A 12,207-nucleotide genomic window follows, 5' to 3' on the forward strand; every position below is an offset into this window, starting at 1 on the left:
AAGTAAAATATAAAAATATTTTTAAAAAAAGAAATAATAATAATATTTATAGATTTTGGTTTAATCAAAATCTTTTCGAGAAAATTTTTCTTAGGTATAATATCCTATCGAATTTTTTTTTTCTTTGTATATGAAAAATTTTAATCAAAATATTCTTTTTCTTGAATATAACTTCTTAAGTAATCATTTTCAATTTTTTTTTTTAAATATAAATTTTTCGAAAATAGTTTTTTCAAAAAAATTCTAATTTGATAATAATAATTTAAATACAAATAAAAATTTTAGACTTTTTTCTAAAGTAAAGAAATAAAAATGAAACAATACAAAAACATACACAATTTTTAAATTTTATAATTTTTTTTATTTTATTTTTATTTTCTAAACACAAATCTTACACCATATCTTTTCTTTACAAATTGATACACTCGAAAATCATTAACATACAATTGATTTAAAATATGAAACATAGAATAACCTTGACAGCGTTTCAGTAGAAAATAAATACAATATTGACCACACACATTTGAAGTAGGTGATTGAAATATTTTAGAATTCCATTGTACAGTTGAGTAGTGAGATGTATTCATGCCGTAAAAGCTGGGTGGTCTACCATACGAGTCATATAATTCTAACTCTTTCTTCTCATTGATAAATATACCAAGCCAGTGAGTTCCGGGCTGTGAGGATTCGTCAGTGTTCATTATTGCACATGAATTTTCTTGTAAAACCGGCAGGGTGTCTATAGAATAGATCCCTCGAAAATAAGGGGACGTTATCTTTTCTTTAGATAAAATATGAAATAGTTGTAATCCATCCATTCTTTAGTTTCCGAAATCGTACAAAATATTTCTTGATTTGTTTACTTCAATTAAGTTTTCAAACTCAGCGAAAATTATGACACATACTGTGTGTTCTAATGGTTTGCTGAACTTCAGTTCTAATCGTAAATTACTGTGCTTTATTAAATTTAAATGTTCTCCTGAACATAAATCCGGTGAAAGATTAAATCCGAATAATGTATTAGAGTTCTTATATTCTTCTCTGGAAATAAATATTCCTCTGTCTTGACCCATTCGATCTGTTCCAACAAATAGAGTTTGATAGGCACGTATATATTGATTTTGAGAAAAATCAAGTTCCAAAGGATTGTGTGGTACGGGTTGTCCGTCTACATACACTCCGATAAAATTTAAATTGAAATGTTTAAATTCGTAGGGAGATTTTGCAAATGTTCCATGAAAAGCGTCATTTTCTACACATCCTACAATAATTTTTTTTGGCATTTGTCCTGAAAATATGTCATCTTGAATGAAAGACATGCTTCCTTTAGGAATCGAATACACTTTGCAAAGAACTCTATTAATAGGATATTTTGCACTTGTTTTCTCCAGTGCTTTAGCATGACCAAGAATAACTCCGGGGTTAACACGAACTTTTCGAATGAATAAGGAAACATGATCTAATACAACTTTAAAACCTTCAGATCCTTGTAAACAAAATTCAGGCTTGCTTCGTATTAATTTTATTTTCAAATCCACTAAATTAAGTAAGAGACGATCTTGATAAAATAAATCTGAATGAATACAGCCAATCATTTCTACTGTAGCACTTTCTTTAAAAAATTCAGTTCTTTTCTTGAGTCCATCTTCATTATCTTTGTAAAATAATTCAGCTGTTAATTGAGAAGTTTTGCTATCATATCCATGGTTTAAGAACGTCTCAATATACGCTCGATAAGGGTAGGTATTATTTGATTTAGAAACCACGCGATCATTTAAGGATACATCTACTTGAGAAAATAAAGAATGAAGAAATAAATTCACAGGTCCTATAGTATCATCTTTACTGATAGCTGAATTGTCAGTTTTAACTATTTTTGCTTTCACATATAGTTGTGTTTGACTGAGATCTATATAGTCTTCTCCACTTCCAGAAATGTGAAACTCCACAGGTGCGTTATCGAAAACATTAGAAAGTGGATGAAATTGTATCCACTGCCCATCTTGAATAACTGTTTGAGTTCCGGGTAAATTAAAAAGTTCCAATTCCGACTTCACGCATTCGGGGGAATCTTTCAATAGAAATGTCATTATTACGGGTCGAATATATCGCGTCCACTCACTTTACGTGCTTTGGAGGAAATGATTGTTTTCTTTTTCTTACGCTTTCTTTTATATCCCCCTTTCCCCACCATTGACTGTACATTATCGAGGGCTTTTTGTGTTAAATTCTTTCCGCTTTCTTTACTTCCTGTTTTTAGTGCTTCTTTAAAATTTTCTCCTGACAATACATCCGACGCGACACGACTGCCTGTTATTAATGCTTCTTTTGCAACAGTTTTACCTCCTTTTACTAAAAAAGGTAATGCCGCTCTAAATAATCGACGGAATATCCCTCCGATTCCATAACCCTTTTGGAAATTAGCCCCTTTATAATAGGCTAATCCCAAGCCAATTTGACTCGCATAATGGTCTTCAAACTTTTTAGTGCAGCAAACATATGGTGCATTCATCTTGATGGCTATATCAATAAATGAGGATACAATAATTGTGATATACTATTTATAGTATTTGCCTAAGACGAAAATGTAGTACTATAATCACTTTACCTCTTTCAAAGGGAACAAAATCACCCGAATTGAGTCTCAGCTCAACTTGAATAGTTTGGAATGAATGCCTCATTAACGGTAAGTATTGTGGTCTATCGTAATACTGACTAATCGTTTCCCCGTCTTCTCCTTTGATTCGAACGATTCGTAATAAAGGGGCTTGTATATCGCCTACAATTTGTGGTGAAATTAAATCTGAGTAAACGTAAAAAACGGAAAAGTTAGACATTGCATCTGCAGCAAATTCACTTTTCATGTTACCCGTTATGATTGTATCACGTTGAAATCCTAACAATTCACCTAACTTCTCTAAATGAAGACGGCTACCCTCCACTGCATTAATTTTTACTCGTTTCGTAGCTTTATTATAATGTAATGTAAACCGACTAGGATTTTTTGGTAAAGTGAGTTGTATAGCTGATACAATATCGAACATTGATTCATAACAACCCACATCAATTGTTTTCTTAACAGTCGATGTGATATTGCCATTACTAATTTTATATAGAAAATAATTATTAGTTTCATTAACGTTATACCATGAATGAGGATAGATTATTTCAGACAGTCCTACTTCCCATTGTCCATTTAAATCAACTGGAGCAGGTAATTGAGCCTTAAAATGAGATAATTTGTTTTCAGGAAAGAATTGCATGGAACTATCAGAAGGCAATGTTAAGTAGAAAGACATTTTTGAAAATGAATCTGTAATAAACAAGTTCTACTATTTATACTTTTTGAATATCAGTTACCCAAGCATTAAATTTTTCGGGATAACCCATAAATTTAACAAAATATTCAGTTACTCCTCGTCTCTTTCTTTCTTTAAGCACTTTTTCGACAGGATAGAAGCCTGAATCTTTTACTTTTTGCAGTTCTGCTTCGTAGAAAGTACCTTTTATCTCCTCACCCCCCAAATCTTTCAATTTATAAACAACTGGAATTCTCTGCATGATTTCATAAATTTTAAAAAGTTCTATACTCCAATTTTGTTCATATCCCTTTTCAAAGTGAAGTTTTTTCTTACTTATGCGTACAAGATCACCAATTTTAAGTTTGGGTATTTTAAATTCCTCTTTTGTTGGAGTACCATACAAATTACGTAATACCTGTTTCATATTTTGTTTATTTACGGAAGCAGGTTCCATTTTAATCGATCGATGATATGAATGATTATAGCTATATATTAATTTATCTATAACATCAATGTAATTCTTAGTATTAAATTCTGTGAAGTATTTCCACATTTTTGTTTTCAGCGTACGATTAAACCTCTCAACTATACTGGCTTTAGTTTCATTATTCGTCGAAAAATATTTGACATTCATATTTTTCAAATAATTCTGAACTATTTTATTTGTAAATTCTGTGCCAGCATCTGTTTGTAAAACTTTAGGCTTTCTTTTATTAAAAATAGATTCTAGTGCAGACTTAACATTTTTTCCAGACTTATCTTTTAAGGGTATTGCCCACGCAAATTTTGAGAATATGTCAATACAGGTTAATAAGTACTTGTAGCCTTTATTAAACCCTGATAAGGATTGCATATCAGCCAAATCTGCCTGAAATTGTTTATCAATATCGTTTACAAACACACAATTCTTTTTGAATTTATGCTTAACCGGTTTATGAAGTGTATAAGAATCTTTTTGAGTTAACCATTTTTTTATATCTTTTCTACTATATTTTCCTTTTAAAGCACGGTGTAAAGCTTCCGGACCACCGAAGCTACTTGGAACCTCGGGATTTCGGTAGAACTTAGCTAAATTTTGATTCATCTTTACTACGGAACAGAACTTATCTGAATGACTGTCTAATTTCAATCCCCTGCTATTAATGCTTAATTTTTAAAGTAAAATCGTAAACTGCTTCTGTTTTCAATCATAATATTGTATATGATTTTCATTCATATACAATATATAAGAACTTAATGTTATTTAAAAAAAAATCAAATAAAAACTGAAATATTTAACAAAAATTTGTGTAAATTTAAGTACTATTATTTCTATAATTAAAACAAACATAAGTATATACAAATCTATTTATTTAAGACTTGTATAAGTGTAATACAATATTGTTTCTTAACATTCATCATCATAAAATTCAAAAGTGTCTTCGGGGCACATGAAATTTCTCGCTTCTCTAACAGCTAAATCTAAACGTAGATTTTTAAAAAAATCAGTAGTTACATAGTATATAGGTTTCATTAACAAAAAGTTTTCATTTTCCCATAAGTTGGAATAGAAACTCTCAGCAATTTCCATTTCCTCAAGCGAAAATACGTAAGAATTAAATTTCTCGTCACTATTCGCCCACAACTTCTCGGCCATCCTTTTTGGTTCTTTTAAACCTTTTCCAACAAGAAGGTTACAAATTGACTTTTTCAGCTCTGTTTTTAAATGTGCTTGACCGAGGCTATTGTCTAAAGAAGGAGGTAATTCCTTTTCTATTGGACCTTCATGATAGTTTTTAAATGCATCTAAAAGATTCATGCATCGAAATACATGATCTAATACACTGGCTGCTATATCATTATAACATTTAAGCATTTCATCCCACTGAGCACGAGATATTGAAATTTCTTTAAAAAACACTTTTTTATCAAGTCCATATTCAATACGCTTGAAACAAAAATCATTAAAATTCTCACTTGTAATTTGAATTTGATTTTCTGGCGGTAGCAGTCCATGAGGTAATTCTTGCTTCGAGTCTGGAACCTTTTTTATTCCCATTATGTACTCAATCCACCATGGACGTAAGGTGATTCCATTCTTAGTCGGGTAGTAGAATTTTCCATGTTTCTTGTACTGTCTAATATGAACTGTAGCATTACCTTGAAAAGTAGTTGCAATCACAAAAAAATCATTTCCTATTGGAAATACCCCTTCTGGAACATGATCCTCAGAAAACTTTCCATTGCTCTAAAGAAAATACAATAAAATGTAATTAGTTTACAAAATTAACATTAAAATATAGTCAACCATATGTAAAAAAAAAAAAATGTACTGAATATTGTTACTTACATTTGAAACTCCAGTTCTTGGCTTTTTGCTAATAATATGTGTAGATGAATCTTGGTTTAAATTTCTTTTTTCCATACTTAAATAAATTCAAACAGGATGGCTAAGTAAAATACTTTAAAATCTTAAATATCGATAAGCACGCTTTTTTGCACACCACGAGTAAGTACAGATACAACTTTTAACTTAAACTAAATTCCTTATCAATCAAGTTCCGTTGCCAACAATATAAACTGAAGAAGTAAACAACCAATCATAAAATCCATACCAATCATTTTACAAAAGTAAACACTAAAAGTGAAAGGAAGTGAAGAAATGTATCGTACGTCATGCGCTTAACAAGTAATGACTGTTTTTGTAAGAGCCTGTAGGATAAAACAAGATAATACTTGATCAGATAACGTCATCTTACAAAGGCGAAGCGTTGCCATTCAAAAAACAAAAATGTTGCCACAAAATTAATTAAAAATTCACGAGTTTAAACTATTTTAATTTAATATTTATGCGTTGCCATTTCAAAAACAAGAAAAAATGGAACTACGTTTTTATCCATAACCGTCTACGAGTTTAAAATTATTTTAAAACCGTAAGTTTCCCTTCGTTCTGTATGCGTCCATTGGATACTGGTCAGCGTGCCTGACAAATCAGTATCCAATGGAAGCATTTTGTCCTGGAGGTCGCAGGTTCAAATCCCAAGTCGGAAAAAATATATAATTTTATTGCCAAATATTATTTTTAAACATTTATTATTTTTAAATTATACATAATTATGATTTTGAAACCTAGATGGCGCCACCAATATCAAACATCAATAATGTGTAAAAATTAATAATTGTTTTAATCACTAGATGGAGCCACTAGTATGCAATAAATTCGTCTGGAAACCGAAACTGAGCCGCCTGCTTATTTTGTTAACAGATTGAGTGTTGCCATCCATAAATAACCAATCTAAATTAATGAGTGTTGCCATCGCAAAGAAATAATACTGAAATCAAAACTAAAACTTAAAATAATAAATTCAAGCGGGCAGAAATAAGCGATATACTGCTTTTTTAAAAAACCGAAACTAAATTAGGTGTTGCCACCGGAAGTTAATTTTGGAAACCGAAACCAAAACTAAATTCAGTGTTGCCACCGGAAGTTAATAATTTTGGAAACCGAAACCAAAACTAAATTCAGTGTTGCCACCGGAAGTTAATAATTTTGGAAACCGAAACTAAAGCAGGAGGTGAACAACTCAACTCAGCAGCAGGAGGGAAACAACTCAACTCAAGCACCGCCTGTGCAGCCTTTATCGTGAAATCGGCTTTTTTTCCTTACTAATGACCCTGTTTTGTGAAGGCAATGACCCATTGATAAATGTGCATATAGCATGATTGTTATTTAAGAGGTTTTTTTTTTTTTAATTGCTACCCCAAAAATTTAAAGAATTTTTTTGTTGTAACATTCAAAAGCTTATAACTTTTTAAATTTTTCTTAGTTTTTGGGTCATTGCCTTCTCCTATTTCATAAAATGATACATGTAAAAGGAAAACTAATTATATTAAATTCATTTTGTGTTAGAGTGTTTTGCGTTATTCCATTTTTTCGCCGATTTTTTACCAAAAATGTACAATTTTTCATATTTTTTATGTTTGTATCGTTGTTTTATTACTTTAGTAGCAAGTTTTAAGCTATGATGTTTTAAAAAATGTACAAATAATATTACATAACAAAAAATTAAAAAAAAATGCCTCCGCATAAAAATTTAAAAAAAATTCATAATCTCAAACCGGTGTCATTTATAAATCTTGTTTAATAGTACAAATTTGAAATTTGTGGAAAATCCTTTATTATTTTGAGGTTTCATTTAAAAAGAAAAAAAAAAACTCCTTAGAAAATTGCTTAAGATATTCAAATCGGACTTAAGTAGTTGTCAAATAAGATTCACTACAAAATTAAGAAAATTTTTAAAATTATTTATTTATTTTATTTAGTTATTTTTTTGCGTATATGCGCAGTATTAAAAAAAACGTTAATTACACGTATTTGAAGCAGTTTTTAACAATTTTTTTTTTAAATTTTTATGTCAAGAATTTTTTAATCAATTTAAAATTGATGATTCAAACGTTTTTTATTTTATTTTATTGAATTTTTTTAAAGTTATTAAAAAAAAACGCAAGACAAAAAAAGAAAGTTTTTTTTAAAATTTTTTTGTTTATAAAAATGTTTATATTTTCAAAAATATTTAAGCTACGTTTACGAAGTTTAGTTCAATTATTGTATATAAGAACCAAAATAATAAATTACAAATTTATTACTACATTTTTTTTTGGTCATAGGGCGTTCAAAAGCATTTTTTCCGTTTGTCATTCATTCTCAGTGCCTCAACCCTCAAAAAGCTTTAAATTTCATTGATATGTATAAGAAATCGCAGGATCTAAATTTATTATTTGATTCTCTAAGTATTTTCTGAGAAATAACAAAAAATGTGCTAGTATCGAAGTCTTACGATTATTTTGTGCAACTCCTGTAGTATTCTTTTAATCAAAATTTGAACATTTATCTTCATTTTGAATGAAAAAATCGAACATTATGATTTTAATAATTTGGAAGTAAATTTTTTCAATAATCGTTTTGTTTAAAATAATTAAACACTACTGTAGACACGTGAGGAGGCTATTGTGGATAAGTTATAAAAATAATTATTTAATCTATTGTCAATTATTAAAAGTAAATAAAATAAAAATACCATTCAATTTTCAACTTGGTTATTCGATTTGCTAATATTCTGTACCACCGCTATATTTTTAATAAGATACAGCGACCGCTATGTCTATAAATGATAAATTATAGCATTTTTTTCACTTAATTTGAAAATAAACAAAAGAACCAATAATATAGCAAGTTTTTTGTGTTTAAAATAGAAGTAGTTTGAAACAGCGCAGGGGTGGAAATCAAAAAATTTTCTCTACAAATTCTGCATTTGAACGAGGAAAAAAATTAAACATTATTGGCAATTAATAACATATTTTTCCGGAATTTATATAAAAAAAAGCCTTTGGATAAGGAAGGATTTTAAATAATTTAGATAAATACATAAAATGTGGTCATCATGCTCTGAAGTTTATATAATATGATAAAAATATTGCGCAATCATACCTTATCTCTATTGTTAAAACTGTTGATTTTAAAATGATTTAATATATCATTTTAAATATCTCTTAACTAAAAATATAATGAAAAATCGTTAATAGTCACTTCACGTTAAACGTCATATTCTTAGAACCTAAGGCTCATCAGCAATCCAGTTGGAGACACACACACACTAATTTTTTATTTTATTAAATGTATAAATAAATAGATATATATGTATTAAATTCTTCAAATTCCAAGTGCACTGGATTCGAAAGATTTACGTGTAACCGACATACTCTCTCTCTCTCTACATACTGATGCATTGTGTCCCGTTGATCACAGATGGGAGCTTCCATTTCTATCCATTGAAAAACTTGAAAAAATTTTCCTGCAGGTACTAGCGGCAGAGCCTCAATTCTTCGTATCCATTTATATGTTCTCGGATCATTTTTGTAGGCTGGCACCAGACCTAAATTTTGTACCTGGAAGAAATATTTACATTTAAGAGTTTGCCTTCAAACATTTTAAAACAATTTATTTATCTTAATCTATGATTTAAATTTTTAAGTTATAAGAGTCATTTACACATTTCAAATTTCGGTCATTTCGTAAAGAATACCAATTAAAATTTTAATTTATAAATGGCTAATATTTAAAAATATATATATATATATATATTTGGATTGATAGCTTAAAAATTGACTTCTTAAAATATGCTATGGTACATCATATCAATGCTAGCGTTTATCCGAAAACCTTAGTCTCAAATGTTGGATGTCTGTATAACGCAGAAGTACCAAAAAATATACATTAAGCATAGCATGAAAGATGTTTTTGAAAAGGTGCATAGGATTTCTTTTTATGTTAAGATAATTTTTAATTTAAATTAGTTAAAATTGAACATTATACCGTGCATTTTAGCATATAAATTTTTTTACAATTAAAACATCTAAGAGGTAAACATAAAAATGTATTTAAAAAAAATGTCATAATATCTCGAAAAAATTTAAAGTTAATACAACTAGTTGTATTAAAAATAGCTAGTCTTTTAGATGTTTATGAGATGCAAATTGTTTAAAATAAAGAAGAGGATGTATTTCAAATTCAACAGTGTACAGAGTTTGAACACCATGAAACAAAAAATAATTACATATAAAAAATGAAAACATTTTCAAGTGAAAGTTATGAGCTATAGTAATAAAATTTAAATTTCATTTCATTAAATGAAATGACTGCATTGAAAATATAATAAATATTTTTAAAAAATTCGATGATTGTTACTTAAGATATAATTTATATAAAGGAGATGAAAATATAACTATTTTTAAAAATACTATATAAATCATCTATAATTTTTTTTTATAAGTAAGAAATTTAATTTGTTAAATTAAGAGAAATGTTAAATGACACTTCAAATTTTTTAATAAACAATTTCTTTTGAAATTTCTTGAGAAATACTGATGAAATAATTCTGAAGATATGAAACATCTCTAGGCTTTTACAATTATTGGGTCCAAGCTACATGTATGAAAATAGGAATAACCGAAAACTTTTTCTGATTGTAAACAGAATTCAGAATGCTACAAAAAATTTTATAATTAGTTAATATTTACCTTCTTCCAAACATTTTGCGTGTAATGAAAGAAGCAGCCCTTGACTGATACATTTGGCACTTCTTCTCTCAAGGCATTTATTGCCGCCAATTCAAAATCAAACATCGCATTTTCCGGGGAAAACTCTTCATCCACCTTTCCTGCCTCCTCCTTTATAATCTGTAATAATCTTCTGTATGTTTCCTTTTTCTTATCTTGAAGGAGGCAGTATACAAATGGAAACATTTCATTTTGATACAATCCGTGGATTGTGTAGAGCTGGTTAAATAGGAGGGGGACAATCTTAAATGTGCCATCAGCCCAAATTTTTTTGGAGGAGCACATCCTTTTTAAATTATCAGTTGTGCAAAATATCTGAAAAGAGAGATAAGTACAATTTATCAAAAAGCTGGTATGAAAGGTATTTAAAAGTTGATATTTGAACATATATATGTTGCTTTCTAGGTTTTAAACCTCATATTAAGGCCAACTTATTGTGTATGTTTTATACATATATTAAAAAAGATATTTATTAGATAAAATTTATATGATGTAATTTTTCAAGTTTAAATTAAATACATTCATGTAAACTAAGTTAAAAATTTCGCATTCATAAATAGTTTTTTTTTTTATATTATGACCTGTTAAACAGTAATTATAAGTAATAAAAAACACACTTGCTCTGTTATCATATACTATGAGTATAATGCATAGTTTGTTCTTAGACGAATGCATAACACACAAAACGTTTAAGCTTCGATTTAAAAAAAAAAATTTTTATCGGTTTCAAAGAGAAAAAATATTCTTACCAATAGCCTATCTTCTCCGGTCCCATCATCACCGAGCAAGAAGTTTCTGCCATCTTTTGTTTTTTTATATTTCTCAGTCCAGAGTATGTATGTCATCAACACTTTTCGGAAGTGCTGGCTGCTCAAAATGTCTCGCTTTATACAGCACTTTGTGTATACAATCAAATTCTGGCAAACCAACAGCTGAGTCCACTGAAGAAGCTGCTTCGGCTATCATTATATCTTCACTGGAAAATAACAGAAAAAGTTTATTAGCAATGTCAAACATAAGTATGGAAAACGTAGTTCAGGTAGAAATTTAAGATTAAATCAATGTATAAGCGAAAATATTTATCTGTAGTTCATTTTTTTAAGTTAAAAGGGCAATGAAAACAATTTTATTAAACTCAATAGGGAGAAAAAACTAATTCCCTAACAAATGTAACATTTTATATTTATTATTAGATTTAAATCTAACACGATTGAAAAAGTGACTTTAGTATACTGAATAATATTATTTACTGAATACTTATTATATACTAAATTATTAATACTGAATAAAAAAAAATTGATATAGTTTAATAAATATATAAGAATATGTTTTATGTACATTAAAAGGAGTATATAACATTTTTTTTAAAAAGGGATATCAAAAAGGGGGTACAATTTTTATGATCAAATTACAATTTTTCTCATAAAAATTGAATTAATATTAATTTATATTTGATTCTATTAAAATAAAGTGACATAATTAAAATAAATATATGAATTTTGGAAAATCTGTTTTATGTGCAGTGAATATAAGTTCTTTTATTGTTTCATTATTTTGTTACTTGGTATAATAAAAAAATAATAACTAAATAAATAAAAATGAAATGAATTAAAATAATTACTTTTGTATTTGGCTGAATTAAAAAACGTGACATAGTTAATAAATATATAAATTTTAAAACATTTGTTTTATGTACTATATTAAAGTAGAGTTTAAACTTATATTGTGTCTTATCTTGAGATTTATTTCTTATTTTATCTCATTTTTCATAAAGATTTTTTTCAGTAACTATTATTTTTAATTTAACAGA

General features: G+C 28.2%; 2 protein-coding genes across 2 annotated transcripts; both read right to left on the bottom strand.

Annotated features, from left to right (window-relative positions):
- Positions 1-821: 821 nt before the first annotated feature.
- LOC147803957 (uncharacterized protein F54H12.2-like) lies at positions 822-1,595 on the bottom strand. Its single transcript, XM_087151350.1, has one exon. The coding sequence runs from the start codon at positions 1,593-1,595 to the stop codon at positions 822-824; it is 774 nt and encodes a 257-aa protein (XP_087007476.1).
- A 6,270-nt stretch (positions 1,596-7,865) lies between these two features.
- Positions 7,866-11,464, bottom strand: LOC147803958 (uncharacterized). Its single transcript, XM_087151561.1, has 3 exons — positions 11,147-11,464; positions 10,359-10,712; positions 7,866-9,227 (listed from the first exon to the last, which is right to left on the bottom strand). The coding sequence occupies exons 1-3, from the start codon at positions 11,240-11,242 to the stop codon at positions 8,952-8,954; spliced, it is 726 nt and encodes a 241-aa protein (XP_087007687.1). The 5' UTR covers positions 11,243-11,464; the 3' UTR covers positions 7,866-8,951.
- Between the last annotated feature and the right edge of the window lie 743 nt (positions 11,465-12,207).

Source organism: Parasteatoda tepidariorum, chromosome 9, assembly GCF_982258835.1.
Source record: "Parasteatoda tepidariorum strain Cologne lab strain chromosome 9, Ptep-v5.0, whole genome shotgun sequence".
Taxonomy (NCBI): domain Eukaryota; kingdom Metazoa; phylum Arthropoda; class Arachnida; order Araneae; family Theridiidae; genus Parasteatoda; species Parasteatoda tepidariorum.